The following is a 21245-nucleotide window of genomic DNA, read 5'->3' as shown; positions in this document are numbered from 1 at the left end:
ATTATTTGGGGAGTTTATTAATGTCTTTAATTTTTTTTTTCTCTGACTAGGGAGAACTTAAGATTTTACTGGTGTGAAATATAAAACTATATAACTATGTTATTTGTTTAGATTGTCCAAAAAACTATGTTATTTGTTTAGATTGTCCATACAAAGAAAATTAATTTGTGTCAACATCACCTGTGTTCTAGGCACTTAGGTGATATTTGATTATACGATGATGAAATCATCATGTTAACCCAGAGTGCTCTTCTTTTGGTAAAATTTGAGCCAAGTATAAAAAACCATGTACACAAAATTTGTTTTTCTAAATTGTTTTTAGAAGGTGATTTGTCCTTACCTGCCAGGAGTTATTAAAAAAGAATGATAAAAATGGTTTTGTCTGTCGGTCCTTCTGCACTCAGTCATATATCCCAGTGTTTCACACATTTCTGTTTGCCAGCAGGATTGTCTTTGGAACTTTTTGATAAGAATATTGGTAGGGGATTGTTGGTTCCAAAGATGCACAATCACATAGGTGTTCAGATACCTTCTTCCCAGAATACCATTGGGAATGAGCAATTGCTCTGCACATAGGAGCTTTTACGAAGAAAAGTCTGGGTTACTCAGGGGACCTGCAGACACTTCCCCAGTGGCTTGCAGTAGGGCCTGCTTTTTTTCTCAGAAAAAAATGTCAAAATCTACTTGGTAATGAAAAGGAATAAACTATTGATATGTGCAACACCATGAGTGAATCTTAAAATAATTATGCTGAGTGAAAGAAGCCAGCTTCCCCCTCCCCCCCAAAAAAGATTACATTCTGTATGATTCCATTTTTATAAAATTCTAAGAAATGCAAACTCATCTATAGTGAAACGAGATCAGTGGTTGCCTGCGGATAATGGGTGTGAGGAGAAGAGAGAAGGAGGGGTGATGGGCAGATAGGTGGGATTACAGAAAGGCAGGAGGAAACTTTGGGGGCAATGGATATGTTCACTGTATTTATTGTGGTGACAGTTTCATGGATGTATACATATGTCAGTATTTACCAAATTGTACACTATATATGCAGTTTAATGTTTGTCTGTTATACCACATGTATAATAAAAACAGGAAGTATTATATTACTGTTGTAAACAAATCAGTTATTCACTTGCCATAGACAGCAAGGAACTAGAAAAATAAATGCAACTAAAACAGAACAATGAAAGAAAAATCTACCTTCTATTTAATTTGGGGCATAGGAAAGGTCCCTGTCTTGTAATTCTGTTCCCATCTGATTTTTGATTCTTGCAATATCTTTTTTGATGGGCAGGGAATTATGTTTTAATTGGAGTTTTGGAGTAGGTCAGAACTGGATTTAGCTTCTTTATCTGCTAGCTGTACTCCTTGAGCAAAATACTTGACCTTTCTAATAGTTTTTTGCTCCTCTCTTTAAAATGAGATGATAGAGGCATAGTGAGTGCTCAGTAAATGGAAGCAATTTTTGTTATTGTTTTTATTTGTTTCTCATTCTGATTTCCACCAAGTTTAAAATGCAAAAATAGTCTTGGACAAGAAAGCATAGTATTTTAAATTCATAGAGAAGCATGTTACTGTGGAGAAACACCATTGGGAATGTTGCCTGAAGCAACAGAATAATCATTACACAAAGTGAAAGGAACATAGGATGGAGGCCATAGGTAATTTGCCTAATGCCCACTTTTTTTGTGTGTTTCTCACAGTGCTTAACTGGCTATTAGGTGACTTTCTCATCTGGTTTCTCTTCTTTTAGTAATCTCTGCTCTTTGCAGGCTTTAACTGTTTTAAATTCATTAGTCTTTTGTTAAATAATATCAATGCATATAAATAAGTACCATATTTATGATTGTTTATTGAGAGATTAATTCTGGCATGTACTTTGTTTAGCTGTAAGTATATTTATCAGTCATTTATAGAAAAAAATGTTTTGGCTCTTTAAATGTTTTGGTTAAATTTAGCTGATCTTATTTAACTTTTAGCTCATAAACTTAATTAAAAAATTAATATATATGTACTCATGGAAATGAAAGTTGTAGTTTATTTTAAATTTGTCATATTGTTGTTATGTAAGTTTGAAGGACTGTATAGTAAAAATATTTTTTTCTTTAACTCTGAAAAGATGCCATTTTTACTTATAGAAACTAGCAGAATTTCCTGATTATCTGTGATTTTGACCTAATTTTTTCCTCTGCCAGGTAGTTGCAGGGATTTGACAGGTGATTGATTTGGTTTTAGAGGGCCCTGGAACCGCATAAAGTGTTTTTCATATTGGAAAAGACATTCCCAGGTTTTCACAAGTTTTAAGATTTATCGCCTCCCTCTAACATATTGCAAATTAATTTGTTTGCTATTTATTTCACTCAGAATGTAGTAATTGGTGTTTTTAGCTGAAGGACATATTTGATCACAAGAAAGAGTATACTGCCTTTTAACAGTGTTTTTATCTGGCGTCTTTGCAGGGCTGGACATTAGATGGGTAGATTGCTACTTTCCTTTTACTCATCCTTCCTTTGAGCTGGAGATCAACTTCCATGGAGAATGGCTAGAAGTTCTTGGCTGTGGAGTGATGGAACAACAACTGGTAAATTCAGGTAGAAAATAATCCAACATTTTATTTATAGGCTCTCTTCTCCTCTAACCTCATTTATATATTCATTTACCTATTCATTTACATCTTCCTGTAGGGGTAGCCTCACCATCTTTCTCCTCTCATACTACCTTCCAGACTTATCTCTGACACTTAACTCTAGACACACTAATCCCTCATGCCTAATTTTATCCTGGTTCTTTTTTTGGAGTTTTTTCTTGTCAACACTTGGTTGTTGGATTTGTACTTCATGATTTCATATTTGTTAATATGTTGCTTTTAATTGGCATTTGATGCATGTCACATGGGTGCTGTTTGTCTTTCAAACTATAAGAACAAAGCCATTGGGGTTTGTTCTTATTGCATTTAGAATAGCACCCCAAATTCATCAGATATTTCATAAATACAATAAAACACAATGTAATACTTAGTCCTGTAATGTTTAGTTGTTTGCTGCCCTCAGGATTGGTGGTCCCACCCAACTGAAGATAAGTTGGAAGATGAGATCTCTGATTAAATTCTATCTCTATATATAAGTACTTGAGAAAGATCTTTCCAGCTCTTCTCTATAAGATCATTGCTTAACAAAAATGATTCTTTCTAAACTTAGTTTGAGAGGTGTGAGTTTTTCTTAAAAATCAACTATACATAAATTAAAAACAAAACAAAACAAAACAAAAAACTCCAAGTCAACCAAGGCAAAAAAATAAAAAATTAAATAAATTTAGTGGAAATTTTGCAAAAATATTCCTTTAGTCTAAGTATATACAAATACTCACTTTTATATTTGGCAGAGTTATTGCCACCTGTTCACCTTTGCCACACTCAGGATATCCACAGGAAGTGTCAATAGAAGCAGGTTTGAAGTCATCTAAAAATAAGTACACATAATGTATTTTTATAAGATGGGCTAATACCTTAATACCTGGATATCAAAAATATGAGCATGTTTCAGAGTGATAAATCAATTTTCAACATTAATTAAAATGGTTTATAAGAGTCTTTATATTACAAATAAACAAACAAAATACAAAAAAGTCAGTATCTGAATCCAATTTAAAACATATTTTTCAGAGTATAAGTCTTCCATGGGAAGTCTGTCGAGACTGGGCATTTGAGCAGGGGTGCATTGCATAGACTGTAAGTGGAGTGGAAGTGATGCACATTGCAGATTGCACTTCTGCTCCCCTCCCACCCCCACTACATTCCCGCCCAGCTCCTGTAGAACATTTGCTCTGAGACCTTGGAGGGCAGTAGCTCTGGCTCAGGGTTGGTCACGGGGCTTCCTACAGTAGAATGGAAAAGAGCAGTCCTGCTCTTGGTAACTAAGAAATGTAGATAGACCATACATAAGGTGATAGGGTTAGAGAATAAGGGTGAGGTGAGATGGAAGAGGTGAGGTGACAGTGAAGTACAGCAGTTTGCGTTATCTGGGCTGGGAGACCAGAGGCCTGGCCTTCCCTTCTTACTCTTAGGTAACTCTGCCTACAGTCAGCTCACAGAGTCCTCTCCATTCTGCCAAGGAAGGCTTTGGAGAAAGCCCAGCACACTGCCATATGCTTCTTGGATAGTTTTCAAATATTTGTGGATCTATATTACAGAAGAGGGAACACAGAGGTCACATATTAAGGCCTGTGAATAAAATTTGTGAGGCCTGGGTTTGGGTGTCTGGAAACACCAGATTTTCTGTCAATCGACAGCTGTATGTCTTCAGGAAAGTTGCTTAACTCTTGCAAGTCCTGGTGTTCTCATAGTAAAAATAGACACAGTATCACCTCCCTCAGAGTTATGTGAGGATTAATCACGGTGATACATATAATGTGCTTTAGCACAGGTTCTGGCACCTGGAAAACAGTCAATAAAAATTAACTGCTAATTTCTTCTAAATTTTCAAATGGTCAGCACCATTTATCAACAGAGTCCCCTTAATAGGAAATATTTAAACAGAGACCGTCCTGCATATCATAGAAATGATTTTTATTCCATGAGTTTTAAGGGCTTTTCTCATTATAGAGGCACATTGTGGCTGTGTAGGTGAAACCAGAAATTTTTTTTTTTTTTTAAATCTGTAAATAGGTATACTTTTTCCAAATGCTGCTCTAGAGTTATTTAATAGGATTTCTTTGTATTCCCCACCGCTGCCCTCCCCCCCAGTAGTGCATAATAAGAAGTGATTTCTAACCAACTGGAACTAGATTACCTCTGATTTTAGTTATCTCGGTATCTATGATTCTAGATTAAGTGATTGATTTTAGAGGAAAAAGGAAAATTAAGAGGACTAAGAAACAGAAAAATCAGTCTAATCGATGTATATGCATCTTAATAGAAAACACATAATACTGGGAGTAACTATGTAAGATTTATTCTTTTCTTGAGTGGGAGCTAACTTCAAATACTTCTGTAGTGTTTTATTTTAGGCAAAAGATTTGAAGGAATCCTAAGCATCCTTCTCCCAAGAATGCTTGGCGTTAGGGGCCAGAACTAAGAAAGCAGATGAGGGAATGTATCAACTTATGTATCAGTTGTCACTTGGAATTGTGCTTCCTTGTATGTTTTCTAGTATCCTTGATGGGTTTGTATGAAGTTTATTTACACAGTAATTGACTGAATTAGTTATCTGAAACAGGTTTCCAAATCATGATTGCACATTAAGGAGACTGCTGTTCTATGGTTAGATTAGCCACGTCAAGTGTTCTTGAAGGAAATGGCAAAGTGAAAAAACAAACAAGTAGACGATACCTAATATGCAAATATGTTTGAGAGAGTCTCAGTGGTGGTAGGATGTGCTTTATGTTGTTGGGAAATTGTACACATAAAATTTAAATACCTCATAAGAGAGGGAGACTAAAGAAAAGAAAGAGATGGTTTTAGAAAAGAAATTCTGTGTAGCCTTTGCTATTTGAACTTGAAATTATTATGACAAAATTCTGCTCTGTATTCTCAGACTTGAATGTGTTTTGACATACATAGTTACATTTTTAATTGTGCCTGGCAGGCAAAATCACAGAGAGTATTTGTAAATATAGCTTATGTTCTTATTTATTTCTGAGTTTTTTATGGCATAAAGTCTATGTTCACTTCATCCATCTCGTTCTCCTATATTTTATTCCCTTCCCTCTTCTTCCCTTTCCTCCCCTTTTTTAACAGAACTCCAGGAAACAGTAAAGTTGATGGTTTTAGATTCTCCTTCTTTTAAAGTTCTTATAGAGGTTCAGGTAAATGGCAAAATAACTAGAAACCAAAGAAGCTGATGAGACAACGATACCTGCAGACATCAGTTGAGTCCTCATTGTGTGCCAGCCTCTCATTAAATGTTTTAGATGTTTGTTATTTAACCTCTATTACAAGGCTCTGAGGTAGAGCCGTCATTATCCCTATTTTTCACAGAGCCTGAGAAAGGTGATCAAGACTAAATAGCTAGATAGCGGTAGTGCAACTTGCCCAAGTCTTTCTGATAACAGTTAACCACTGTGCTGTACTACCTGAATAGTAAGTTGCATGATTTTGAAGTAGCTAGAAATTCAGTTCAAATAAGTTATTCTAACATAGAATGAAGCATTGCAAACAAATGAAAAAAATAACAGCAAACAAAACTCCTATTTGTTCTGTAGTTATTTATGGCCCCTGAAGAAGGACAGTGCCCCATGTATATTATCTCTATGGTAGAGTACATTTAATTCAAAACAGAGATTAGATTGTTAATTTGAACAGTCAATGAAAACACTTCATTACACTTTTAAGTTGACTATAGCATATATGTGTTTTTATGAACGGAATAACATAAGGCTCTTCCAGATAGTTTATAGAATTTTTTAAAAATTTTTCTTTAAAATATAATGTCTTCACCATTGCTTTCAGACCCCTTAGATTTAGTAATTCTGAGGTGGGTGGTGACTTGTCATGATGTGATTGTTTTTTTCCTTAAGGATATGTTTAGAGGACAGTACTGAGTCATGTCCCCAAATACTTCACAGTTATTTCTCATTGGGCTGACTCAGGCTGCTAATGTCTTTTCGGATAGTATGTGGAGCATGAACATCTAAAACTATCATCAGGAATGACTGTGGGTCATGATCATGCTAGAAATGAATTTATCATTTATTGAGTCCCTGCGAAATTTAGAAGATTGTACATAGGCCGAGCGAGAGAAGGCTCTATAGTGGAAAAGAACTTTGTAAAAATGGAATCACCTTACTTACATCTTCATTAAAATTTAAAAATTGTTTCTTTACAGAAAAACATAAATATGTACATGAACAGTTGCCAGTTTTAAACGATCTTTTTTTGTTTCTTTGTCAAATATTTTTTGAATTTTTTCTATGGCTATAGAAAAGCAAACTAGCATCGTCTTTGCCTTTGAAAATAGCGTAGCACACACAGACATAGAAATAAATGATTAAAGTACCATGTGGTAAGTATTTGTAGTAGAGATACAGTGAGCAAAATGGGGAGGAGAGAAGGATTGGAGAAGATGTGCCAAGCCCTTGTCCTGGTTAAATTCAGGATGAAATATTGTTGATACGGATATTAGAAATGTGCATCCCAGAATAAGTTAGGTTCCTATTTGCAAGGGGGTATATACTTTATCTTTGGATGCCCAGTTGTCATACCCAATACTTCTTCTCCTGTATAAGTGTAAATCTATTTCCAGTCTGTTCCTTTCTTTGGTAGCCAATCTGTACAACCTCTAGACACACTTATACCATTTGGTGTTCTTGGTCTAACTTTTAGACATCATGGGCCAAGATTGTACCAGCATTGTGTTATATACAAGCAGACATACCATTCTTATACTTAGTATCTTATGTGTAAGGCACTGTGCTAGACAAAAAGGAGAGCACAAAACTTGCTGAGATATGATTTCTCCCTGTAAAACTTTAAGTGTGGTAAGGAAAGTAAGGCTATGTAATTAGAGCCGGTAGCTTAATACCATTCTTAAGATGGAGCTTTGGGAGATGTGAAGAAGGAACTCTATCAGTTAAATCAGTGGAGATGTTATAGAGGAGGCGGCATTTGAACCGGGTCTTAAACGGTGGTTGTCAGATGCGTGCCTACTAATCACCTGGGGAGCTTATTTAAAATGTCTGCTCGTTGAGTGTCAGACTCTGTAGGTCTGGGATGGAGACCAAGATGTGCATTTTAAGTAAATACCTTGGATAATTCTTGTGAATGACCTGCACTTATACCATGCCTGAAAAACATTGTCTTTAAGATAGGTAGAATATTTTCCTTAATTTGAGGGAATAATCAAAGAGTAATGAATTACACATATATAAAGTATATAATTTTTACCATATGTGTAGATCTGTGAGACCATCATCATAATTAAGATAATAAACATTTTCATCATGAACCAAAGTTTGTGCTCTTTTTGTAATCTATTCCTCCATCTATCCCTGTCTCCAGGCAACCACTGATCTGTCATTATAGATTAGTTTGGATTTTCTAATTTTATATAAATCACTTATACAGTATGTATTCTTTATTCTTCTTTCCCTCAGCGTAATGATTTTTAGATATGTTAATGATGTTGTGTGTATCTGTCAATGTTGTATCAGTTCTTTTTGTTGTGAGTATACTCTGATTTGTTTATCTATTTGCTATTAATGGACATTTAGATTATTTCCAGTTTTTGCGTATTATGAATAAAGCTGCTGTAAATATTTGTATAGAAGTCTTTGTGCGGACATGTGTTTCTCTTGAGAAAAAAAATCTAGGAGTGGAATAGTCTATAAATGTCAAATAGATCAATGTGATTGAATAGCATTCAGCTCTTCTATGTCTACTGATATTTTTGGTCTTAATATTCTATCGATTTGTCTGAAAAGAGTGTTAAAATTTCCTACTATGATTATGGACTTTTCTATTTTACTCTTTTATTCTATCTTTTTTTTTCAAGTTTTCATGCTGTATTATTAGGTGCATACACTTTTATAACCATTATATCTTCTGCATGAATTGCCCCTTTTATCTTTACGAAATATCCATCTTTATCTCTGGTAATTTTCTTTTTCTTGAAGTCTGTTTTATTTATATTAAAATATACATTCTAGCTTTACCTGTTCTCCTCCTCAGTTATTTATATGTTGTTTTAGTTACATGTACTGTGTCTACATGCATTGAAAACTGCACCAGTGTTAAAACTTCTGTTTTTAAATAGTCATAGCATTTTAAAGAACGTAAGAGGAAAACTGTATTCTTTTATATTCACCTAGTTATTTATCATTTTGTTCTTCATTCTTGAAGATCCATGTTTCTTTCTGGTGTTTTTCCCTCTCAGTGTGGAAAACTTCCTATTAAGCAATTCTTATTGAACACGTCTCCTAGTATTCCTTTGTCTGAGAATGGCAGTGATTCAGATCTCCGTGTAAATCTTTGCTTTGCTGATTTGTGTCTGTCTTGCACATGTGTATTTCAGGGGGTTAGCTTGAAACTTCTGTGAATGGTACAAATAGCAGTTCAGTTTCTTTAGTCGGTGCTATGCTGGTTTGAGCCTATGCTTTGCATATGTAGCTCAGGGGTTAGGTTGATACTTCTGCAGTTAGAATTAGGGCATCCCCTTTTTGGGTTCACTTTACTCCAGCTCACAGAAGCCTTTTACCTGTGCACAGAAAAACAGGCTTTCTCTTTGAGTCTTATCTGCCTGTGATGTTGTGCAGCTCTGAAACTGGGGCTTTTCTTTGAAAACAAACAAAAAATTTCATCTTGTGTAAGTTACTTCTTCAGGTTTTGATTCAATCAAAATTTGTCTGTCTACTTTTCAGAGTACTCTATAGTTGTTTTGTACTTGTCCAGGGATTTGAGTTGTAATCAGAGTGAGGGATAGTGGGCTTATGCCCCTGTAGAATTTAACTCTAGGTTGAATTATGAAGACACTCTAGGTAAAAGTATAATTACATGACATAACTCCGTGGTGCCAGAAAAATGTGGGTATCCTGGCCCTACTGTATATTTAATTCATCAACTTTATTAATCAGAAGTAAGCATAGTGAATTTTTGACGTAAAACAACTGGTTAAGACTATTAAGATCTGGCTAATTATGGCTACTTCCCTTCCTTCTCTCCCTCCTATATTTTTTTTTTCTCTCTCTCCCTTTCTTTCCTTTATCTTCCTAACTTTCTTACTTCTTTAAGTCAGTCTTGTCTTTTTGAGTGCCTTTTCAGAAAAGCAAACAAATATGTATCAGCCCCATGCATAGGTTTTGCCTTGAAGTTCCTCCTAGTGACATATTTTCAAGCTGTCAAAATAGAAGTGACTGTTAAAATATTTACTTAGCCTTTGTCCATTTTCCCTTTTCAAAATGGATAAGGAGTAAGATTTTTTACTTATATAAAAGTAATCTGTAATCATTGAAAAATTAAGAAATTAAAATATAAGAAAAAGGTAATTCCATTTTCACTTAGATAAAACTTTAAAAATATTTCTTATGCATAATTATTAGATATACCTAATAATACATATGTAGAATATATATTTTATAAAAATGAAATTACACTTTGAAATTTTTTTATTATGCTTTTTCAGAACAAATTTGACATGAATGTCTTTGCTATTACCAAATATCATTGTTAAGGGCCACATAACCATTGCGGATGATTCTTTTTAGTCATTTCTATATTGATGTATTGTTGACAATAAACAGTCTTTGTACATGTGTCCTCCCACACTGGCTTTAGTGTTGCACTGGGATAAGTTTATAGAACTGGAATCACCGGCTTTTTCTCCTCCAAGGTTTATGATGTGTATTGCCTGATAAACACTGGAAAAAAGCACCTGAAGTATTTGAAAGTGCTTCTTGTCCCATACCCTCACCAGCACTGAACACTTTTAATATCTTTACTCTTCGCATCTAAGAGGGAAAAAATGTTGTATTGGTATTGTTTTAATTTCTTTTTCTCTGGTTAGTAATGTAGTTGAACATGTTTCCAGAAGATTTTGACTTAGTCTGTTCTCTAATGGCGGTTGAAGAGATTCTAGGATATGTACCATATGTTTTCTTTTTATTGTCCCACCTCAAATTATAACTTTATTCTCATCTCTGTGTTCTTAACATGTGCACTTTCTATTTTGCTTAGACCATTTAAGCCACCTTAAGTGAACTCTCAATTTCCCTCTTCTTCATCACAGGACTTCCTTATATTTTCATACAACTTCTTCTCTTTGCCAAGGCTAGGTGACAGTGACTCTGGACTATATTATGCCTAGAATCTGAGTTTATCACTTATCCTCATTTTTCTTGCTGCAGATTTTCTATTTATTTTTTTTTAAGTGTTTAAATAATTTATTGAGGTAAAAATCACATAAAATCAAATTAACCATTTCAGTGGCATTTTAGTAAATTTACAGGGTTGTGCAATCCCTACCTCTGCCTAAGTCTCTGCGATTTCCATTACTCCAAAGTAAAACATCTTACCCTTTGAGCAGTTTCCTTCACCTCTCCTTCCCCTGGCAACCATGTTCAGTGTTTTGCCTCGGAAGATTTGTCTATTATGATTTCATATAAATGGAGTCTTACAGTAGGCGACCTTTTGTGTCTCACTTCTTTTACGTAGCATAATGTTTTGGAGATATATCCACATCATAGCATACATCAATACTTCATTCCTTTTCATGGGTGAATAATATTCCATTGTGTACATATACCACAATTTATCCACTCATTCATTATGGACATTTGGTACTATTTCTATGTTTTGACTATTGTGAATAGTGCTGCTATACACATGCATGTGCATGTATTTGATTGAGTCCCTGTTTTCATTTCTTTTGGGTATATATCTAGGAGTGGAATTGCTGAGTCATATGATAATAATGTATTTAACTTTTTGAAGAAGTGCTAAACTGTCTTCTACAATAGCTAACCCATTTTACATGCCCACCAGCAGTTTATGAGAGTCCAATTTCTCCACATCCTTGTCAATGCCTGTTATTTTTTGTTTGCTCTATATTGTATTGATTTATTTTATAGCCATCTCAGTAGACAAGGAGTGGTACCTCATTGTGGTTTTGATTTTCTTTTCTCTAATGACTTATAATGTGAAACATCTTTTCATATACTTGTTAGCCATTTGTATATTTTCTTTGGAAAAGTGTCTATTCAACTCCTTTGCCCATTTTTTAAATTAGATTGTTCGTCTTTTTGTTGTTGAGTTCTAAGAGGTCTTTATTCTGGATACTAGATCCTTATCAGAGGTATGATTGTAAATACTTTGTCCAAATCTCTAGGTTTTCTTTTCATTTTCTTGGTAATGTCCTTTGAAACACAAAAGATTTTAATGCAATTTTGATGTAGTCTAATTTATCTATTCTTTTTCTTCTCTGGCATCTGCTTTTGGTGTCATATCTAAGTCCATTACCAACTATAAGATCAAGAAGATTTATCCCTATGTTTTCTTCTAGGAGTTCTGTGGTTATAGCTCTTACATTTAGGCCATTGGTCCATTTTGTGGTGATTTTTGTATATGGCGTGAAGTAGAGGTCCAACTTCATTCTTTTGCATGTGGACATCCAGTTGATCCAGCATCATTTGTTGAAGTAACTACTCCTTCTCCACTGAAAGATCTTGGCACCCTTGTTGAGAATCGATTGACCATAGATGTGTGGATTTATTTCTGGAGTTGTGACTCTATTCCATGGTTCTATATTTCTGTCTTCATGCTTAGTACTGCACTTTTTTGATTCCTTCATGCTTAGTACTGCACTATTTTGATAGTTTTGTAGGAAGTTTTGAAATTGAGAAGTATGAGTCCTCCAACTTTGTTCTTCTATCCATTCTTTACTCTTTGCCATAAACATGCTCAAGTCTCCCTATTTTTAAAAATTATTTTTCCTTAAATATTTTTCATTGAAACACTTTATCCTATATTTTATAAACGTGTGTGTGTGTGTGTATGTATGTATGTATGTATTTATCCTTTTATATCCATCTATATGTCTGTCTGCCTATCTATCTATCTATCTATCTATCTATCTATCTTCCTACCTACCTATCTACCTATCATCTTCCTGTCTTCCAATCCTTTATTATAGCTACCTATCCAGTATCCGCTACACAACTTAAGAGACAAGACATTATACAGTTGAAGTTCCCTGTATTAATATCTTCCCTCTTTCCCTCCTTCCTGTGAGCAATCTCTGTTGTGAATTTTGTGTTACCTTGATTTTCATTATAGTTTTAACATGTATTTTTGTAAAACAAGTTAACTTTCACTGGGTTTTAAACTTTAACAGATGGAACCACACTATGTATACTGTTAGGACTTTAGTTTTTCATGTAATATTGAGAAATTCATCTGTGTCGTCATACAGTTTTAATTCATTCATTTTTCACTGCTTAAATTCTATTGGATGAATATGCCAGTTTATTCATCCATTCTTTAATGGACATTAGACTATTGCCAATTTTTTTTTTTTTGTTATTACAAATGCTACTGCTGAACATCTTGTACATCCTGTATATACAGGTGTAAGAGTTTCTCTAAGGTATACTTTCACAATGAAATTGCTAAATTGATAATTATGAGCATCTTTATCTTTATTGGCTATCACTAGATTGTTTCCCAAAACCGTGGGGCCAATTTATACTTTCTTGAGCCTATATGTGAAAATTCTTGTTGCTCTACATCTTCTTCGACACTTGACTTTGTTCAACTTATTTTGCCAATCTAGTGAGTATAAAATGGTATTTCATTGTGGTTTCATTTGCATTTACCTCATTACTATTAAGGTTGAATGCATTTTTATATATTTATCTGACACTTATAGTTTTTCTTTTGTTCATTTTAGGGTGGAGCTTAATTTTGTCTTTTTCTAATTGATTGGTAGGAATTCATCATTTATTTTGAAAACAGTGGTTCCCCCATTATACACGGGAGATACCTTCCAAGCTCCCCAGTGGATGCCTGAAACCATGGATAGTACTGAACCCTATATATACTATGTTTTTTTCCTATACATACATACCTATGATAAAGTTTAATTTATATATTAGGCTCAGTAAAAGATTAACAATAACTAATAATAAAATAGAACAGTTACAACTATACAAAATAAAAGTTATGTGAATATGATCTCTTACTCAAAATACCTTATTTTACTGTACTCAACCCTGATGATGATCATGTGAGATGATAAAATGCCATATTAAGGCAAGAAGTTTTACCTTTTCACTTAAAGGAAGAACTTTATGGCTTCTTTTGGCATATCTGAATTGCTAAGCATGATTCCTCTTGTGCTTTGGGGCCATTATTAAATAAAATAAGTGTTACTTGGACAGAAGCACTGCGATACCTTGTGAGTTGATCTGCTATTTGAGATGGCTGCTAAGTGACTAACGGAGCGGGGAGTGTATACAGTGTGGATATAATGGACAAAGGGATGATTCAAATCCCAGGCAAGACGAAGAGGGACAGTGAGAGACTTCATCACGCTATGCAGAACAATGCTCAATTTAGCGATTTAACACTTACGGATTGTTTATTTCTGGAGTTTTTCATTTAATATTTTGGGACCATTGCTGACTGTGGGTAACTGGAACGACGGAAAGCAAAACCACAAAGATGGGGGCGGGGGGCTACTGTACTAATCATTTGTTATTGTTATATGTTGGGATTGTGTTCTTCAGGTTCGTGCCTTTTATTTTATTTTTTTTACAAGTTGGTCTTTCATAAATGAAATATATATGTTTCTTACTTAAGTAGCTTTAGGTTTCTTTATATAACATCATTCTCCAAAAACATCACTTTGTCAGGGAATGTGAGTGGGTGTAAGTTGACAAGTTCCATAACGATAACCCTTCTGCTTGTCATGCTTGATTTTGGTAGTTTAAGTCTCTGATGTTATTGCTATATCATTCATATTTTTAGCATGGGGATTCTAAATATTTAATGACTTTCAAACATCTACCCACTTTCTCCTAATGTTCTGTCAGTTTTGGTCCCACCCTCTGACAGCTTCTCTTGGCTGGTAACGTATGCTCTAGGATGCTCTTGTTTGACTAGGAATTGTAGCTTGGAGCTTGCTTGGGGACTACACTTGCAAAGAATGTGATTTGTTTCCTGCTGTATTTTTTAGTTCCCCCCCAATCTTGCTCAGTATTTGTTATTGCAATAAAACTAGATCAGTGGTTCGATTCATTTCTGATGTTTTTATAGCTATTGTAATATGTGTTGCATACTATCTGTGGCATAATTTCTATACATAGGAGACTTGGAAAGCAGAGATTCTGTTCTGTGCATTATTTTCAATGTCTGAGGTCTCATGTATTTGGCAAATATAAGGCAATTGTGATTTAATTCTTCAGTTCTTCCCCCATCAATATGAACTGAATTTTCCATTTTTTCCAACTTTTCCTTTTCTTATTTTCTCCCCCATTCATGAAACAGTAACCCCAACAACACAGTCTAATTATTAGCTTTTGACACTTTGAAGCTACTGGAGTAGTTTGTTAGTTTCCAAATAACAGGTTTGGATTAGAAAGAAATGGAAATTTGGCAAGTTTGGATTGTTGCAAATCGTCATTTGTTTCATCAGACTCCATTATTCCCAGTTCTTCCCCTATCCTGTATCCTTGTACTTTGCTGGTGACTCTGAAGCACTTTCCACTGTGAGAGGAGTATACTTCTCTGCTGCATTGATTTTTGGCTTGGCCACCTGTCTACTTTGGCTGAAGGAATATTAGTAGATGTGATAGAGAGACTTGAAGTGTACTTGGCAGTTGGTTTTGTCCTCTTTTGTTTCCACCTTTGTTATGAGATGAACACAGATAGCCTGCTGGTTCTAGAACAGTAAGAGATATGTGTAGTGGATTGGAACCACCTGGGAGTTTGAAGCCCAGCCCAGTCTGGACCAGCTGAGCCCCAGCCCCATAGAGGTATGGTTGTTATATGCCACTGAAATTTTGTAGTGGTTTGTCTAGCCATAGTAGCTGTCTGATAAAGTGCACATCATGGTTGTTTTGCATATTCTTTTTTAGCTTATCCATGGCTCATACTGTGCTTACAATTCTCTCTTCCAAAACCATTTTACAGAATTTGTTTATTTCTTTTGAGCTTTTCCTTACTGCCTCCTTTTCTAGCTTAGTGAGAAAGATGATTGGAAAAGAGCTTGACTTTTTCTGTTTTCCTCCTTCTCTAGAGAAGCCATTGAAATAGATTCCTAGTACATTAGTTTGTGTAGTGGTTGTTCCCTAAACCAGACAGGGATTTGGGGTGAGATTTATCTATAACGCCCTAAAAAGAGTAGTTTGTGCAAGAAGTCGCAAAGACAGAAGGCAGCACTACTTGTTCTGGGAAGACCGATTAGTGTAGAGTCCTAGAAAAACCAGGGGGCATATGAATCAAGCAGAGAAAGCTGAAACCACCTTGGTAGGGGTCGGCTCTGGAAGGTCTTGGAAGACAAAAGACCTCAAATTTCATCCTTCAGGTAGTGCACACAATTGAAAGATTTTAAGTCAGAGAGAGAGATGATCAGGTTTATGTTTTAGAAACTGGCATTACTGTGGAGAGTGAGTCAAAGAAATGCCAGTTCTTTGTAGAGAGACCAGGTGAACAGTGTGGACTCTAAATTACGTCAGTGGGAGCTGAAGCAGTGGCAGGAGGGAGAGAAGGGGGACCAGGTTGGAGTGAATTTTAGGAGTTATAGCCAGACTGTGTGCCCAGGGTCCACTTTCTTGGCATGATGAAGAGGTCATGGACATAGCAATCAGATAGGTCTAGATGCAGCCTTCCCAGATAGAACTGACACATAGAACCTTTAGGTATACTTCACCACTGTATACCCTCCAGAGAATTAGAGGTGAATTCCATGGCCCCCGTCTCCCACCTTCTTTACCTTCAGATGCCTGAACCATAAATAACTAGCATGACTTCTTTCTTATAGGAGGTATTCTTTATGATAGAGGAGGCAGATCTCCTCTGAAGTTAAAAGAAGTAACATTTTATTTTTGTTTTAAAAAAGTTCTGAATTATATAAGCTTCGAGCCCTACAAAACCTGGATTCATTCCTGGATGAAATGCATGTGGTGAAAATGGCTCTTATCTCTTCTAGACCATTGTTCTGGCTTTCCTTGGACAGGCTTTCTGTGGATCCTCTCTATGTCCAAGTATGTCTTCTTCTTGGAGAGTAGCTGGTTAATGAGTACTCTACATTGGTTGTATAGCACTGAGACATATGTCTCTAACTGAGCAGACCTGAAATGGTCTTTGTGTAGCTCCCTCCCTTTGGGCTAGTGGGACTTTTAGTTGATTTATTTAATTAAAGTCATTCTTCCATGGCTCATTATTTTTCTGATAGCCATTGAGGGGGCTGGGAATTGGAGCTCCTCATTAGTTGAACTGATGTTCTTTGTCAGTGGTGCATGGAATAGTAGGCATGGGGAAAAGCTAGAGAAGGGAAAAGGACAGGGTCTCATAGGACTTGCTTATTCTGGGACTTACTAGTCTCTACCGACTGGTTTCCTTGACCACCATGGGGTAGACGTGCATGATTCTATAGAAAATATTTGGAAACTTTAGACCAGGAAGATAACCTTCACTGACAAATACATTTACCACTTAACGTCTTTGAGTTTCAGTACTGAATCTATAAAATGAAAGTAATAACATGTACCTCATTGGTTTGGGATGAAAAGTAAATGAATTAATGCATATAATGTGCTTAGCATGGTATCTGGTGCATGGTACGTTATCAAAAAGTGTTGAATCTTTTCTCCCCTCACTAACTCTTCCATTCTTCGGAAAGTGTTAAAGTTGGAAATAATACTAGATATTAACTCTGTGAATCCCCTGAAATTACACGTCAGCTTTTATACCTATTTGTAGGGACATTTGAGACAAGGGAGCGTAATTATGGTTTTCATGAGATTCTCAAAGGGTTCTGTGGCTTAAAAAAGTTAAGAACCACTGATCTAGCCTAATACCCTTATTTGGCATATGAGGAATTAGAGTTGTTTAATGGGGCAGTATTTTAGGTGTGTGTACTAGAGAACCAAATGCAGATATGATTTGAGGGGCACTGAGCAATCTGACTAATAATGCTGTCTGCCTTGAGGATCTTATTGAGACAAGTGCAATTTGTTAGGTGAAGGTGCTTGTTACCCAGGAGGGCAAATATTCATTGACTGGTTATTGAGGAAAGGGTGAGGAATGCAGGGAGCATTTGCTGGGAAGGCTGATGCTTGGCAAAGTGAAGGTGAATAAGACAGAGCTCCTGCCTTCGAGGAGCTAATGGTCTAATGAGGAATACAGTCACACACATATCCTAAGAAACAAGTTATCATACCACATGACAAAGTAGGTTCAGCAGCCAGTGTTGTCTCTGGGAATCAGGGAAGTTGTCCCAGAAGAGTTACCCTGAAGAGATGTTATTTTACCTTGGTCTTGAAGAATGTTTAGGACTGTGCCAGGACAAGAGAAAATATAGGACCTTTTATGCAGAGCGGGCAGCATGTTAGACAATACACACTTCTAAAAGACTTGGAATGTTTGAGGAAAGAGAATTTTGATGTGATTGAGGTAGTATGTGTGTGGGGTCTGGAGAGTGATGGACATTGTTTGCAAAGTTAAAGAATCAAGTCTGAAGTGCCTATGAAACATTCAGATAGAAACATCTAGAAGACAGTTGGACATAAAAAATTGGAAAGTGTAAAAGGGCTTCGTAAGAGATTTTGGCATTGTCAATGTCATTAAAGTTTATGAAATTAAGACAGTGTAAGAAAATAATCACAGAGAAAGAAGGGAAAGAACAAGGACTATAAGGTTTCAGAAAAATATTCTCTGGTGTTTCTTTATCTATTGAATTCACTAGAGTTTGTGGCATAAAAGAAGAGTTTTCTTGCAGTTCAGGTCTTCATTCATTCATTCATTCATTCATTCAATGTTTACTGAATACCCGATGCTACCAAGTAATGATAGAAATACAAAGCTAGAGATGGTCCCAGCCTTTGAGGATCCTACAGTCAGATGGAGAATGTGGACAGCTAAACATATAGTTACAATATAGCATGATGCCTGCTCAGAGGAGTGGAATACACTTTGCTGTGGGAACAGTAGGAGGTAGCATCTAGTATGACTTGGGGGAGGTCTTCAGAAAGGTCTCCTAAAGTGAGACATAAAGGATGAGTGAGAATTAGTGGTGAAAGGGACTGGGGAGAGGGGAAGCGTGTTCTAGTCTGGGAGCGGCAAACTTGTTTCATAAGGGACCAGATGGTAAATGTTTTAGGTTTGGCTATCTGTTCTCTGTTGCAGTGATTCAACTCTACCATTGTAATGTGAGAACTGCCACAGACACAGATAAATAAATGAGTGTGGCTGTGTTCCAATATAGCTTTATTTATGGACACTGAAAATTTCATGTAATTTTCATGTGTCATGAAACAGTATTCTTTCAATATTTCTCAACCATTTCAACATGCAAAATTCATTCTTGGCCTACAGGTTGTAGTATGCTGACTTGTGTTCTAGGCAAGAGAAACATCAGGTTCAAAGATAGAGTGCAAGAGAAGGCACACTGGGGCTTCTGTAATACCCTTTTCTTAGCTGGTCTCCTTGCATCCAGAGTCTCCAGTCTATACTATATGCAATCACTAGATAGACCGTTTGGGGCCATCTCTTTCATTATCTTTGTGATCTTCTGAGTGACATTCAGTGATTCTCCATGAAGGTAGTTGATATCCTTCCCTAATTGTGTGCTTTGTTTGCTTCAACCTGCCTTTAAGGAGGATTTGGGAAAAATGATGCTCTACTGACAGTAACATAGCATTTTAGATTTGATTGGAGGTGTTATAAATGCTCAGGGCTTTCTGGGCCACTGCTGATTCCCTGGATATGCAGACAGCGTTTGCTTACATTCTGAACTTTTTGTGTATTTCCTGAAAAAGTTACTTTTGGATTAATTTACATATAAAAGTCCTATGTTTTCATCTCATTTTTATCCTGCCACTTCAGGTAGAGAGAAATAAATGAAAAAGTCTTCACATGTTGACTTCTGAGATGTTATAACCACAGACAGCTTCATTATGTTTGTGAAATCTAGTGTGCTTTGAAGGAATTAATCTAGCCTTACTCGCAATCTGTATATGTTTACATAGAATGAACAAACATTGCATTACGTTTCATGAAAATTCAATTATTCCTGTCTTCAGGAAACATGTTCTGCTTAGTATTTAATTCTCGAATAAGTCAGTGTGATGATTTTCGAACTGTCATAAGAATTTGGAATTTTGAGTTTACTGCTTACTTTAAAATCCATGGAGATATGGCTAGCTGAGACTTTTCACTGCTACAGCCCTGACTCTTTATTTGGGATTGTGGACAACAGCTGTCTCAGTGATATAGATAGGGTTAATATGAGCTACTATTCCTGCTAGATTTTTCTTAGAATTAAGAGAAGTAAAGTTAAGAGTAATGCTCTACATGATTAATATTTTATCTTGAAATCTACTATATATAGAATCTATTTGGAATCTGTATGATAGTTACTCAACTTACACTTTTCTTCCACAAGACTCTAACTTCCTTGAGGGTAGGAACAATATTTAATTCATACTTGTTAGTGGTTACAATATTTTTAAAAAATATTGAAGAAATGATAAGTAGGGTTTTTAGCAGGCAGAGATGGAGTGGACTATACTGTGGCCAGGGGAATAATTTGATTCAGGTCTTGAGGAGTGAGGTGTAGTTTGGTGTGGCACAGGGCTAGGAGTTGAGAATGGATCAGAAAGGTAGGTTGGGGACTAAATCAGGAGGCACAGAAGGCCATACTTAAGGGTTGGGAATGGAGAAACACTGGTGTTGAGATCAGCATGTCAGGTACTTCCTGACCTGGCTTTTCCCTGCCCTCTAGCTTTCTCTCCCACTCTTATCTGTAGATAGTCTGTGCTCTGAGGAGCTCTTGAATGAGCTGTGTGTGCTCCGTTCAGTGGACACTAGGCATTGCTAGCACTCACTTGTCAGAGTATACTGTAGTTTGTTTATTACTCTGCTCTCCACTATTCACAAGGTGTTGAGAGGAGGTCAGGCTTTTTTATTTCTTTGTCACCAGTACTTCACACACACCTAATCTTTAGTAGGTACTCAGTAGATATTTACTGAATGAGTGGATGGATGAATGCATTTTGGCACAAAACCTCCACTTCTGTACTGAAAGATAGATTGGATGGAACAGAAATGGGAGGCAATGAGATTGGCTAGGAGCATCATACAATAGCCTAGGAGAGGAATATTGTGAGCTTGAATTATATATGTGGCAATAGGATTTCAAGAGAGGAAATGGATTCTGTAGACCTGAGAAAGTAGAACTGACATTGAGCAACAGATGAAATATACTGCGAAGAGCTGAGAGAAGCAGAAAAGTAAAGGTAGGGCACTTAAAACACACCTAACCGTGTCATTCTTTAGATGTTTTGTTGGGGGACGTGGAAGCCATTCTGTGTAGCTCTGATTGAAAATCAGCTTAACTGAGGACTAATTGCTTTGGTTTGAACACTCTATTACTAAAGATTGCACAGCAGAGTAAATTGTGGAATGCTAAAACATCCTTTGCTTCATTATTTAATTTATTTAGATTTAATCATGATGGTTCTACAAAGGCTATGACATAGCTACATCTATAGATATAGATGTATATGGATAAAACAAAAATTGCAAGGCAAAAGATCAA

The 21245-nt window shown here is 35.9% G+C and overlaps 1 protein-coding gene across 7 annotated transcripts in view; it reads left to right on the top strand.

The window, feature by feature from the left end:
* Positions 1–21245, top strand: part of FARS2 (phenylalanyl-tRNA synthetase 2, mitochondrial) — a 470289-nt gene that overhangs the window by 148047 nt on the left and 300997 nt on the right. For all 7 annotated transcript variants that reach the window (XM_039869411.1, XM_039869408.1, XM_039869409.1 and 4 more), the window contains one exon: positions 2460–2591. In XM_039869411.1, the coding sequence (XP_039725345.1) occupies positions 2460–2591 (132 nt within the window). The remainder of the gene's footprint in view (positions 1–2459; positions 2592–21245) is intronic.

Source organism: Pteropus medius, unplaced genomic scaffold (assembly GCF_902729225.1).
Source record: "Pteropus medius unplaced genomic scaffold, Ma_sr-lr_union100, whole genome shotgun sequence".
Lineage (NCBI taxonomy): Eukaryota > Metazoa > Chordata > Mammalia > Chiroptera > Pteropodidae > Pteropus > Pteropus medius.
The sequence above is the reverse complement of the archived record's forward strand: the minus strand, read 5'-3'. Positions and strand labels throughout refer to the sequence as shown.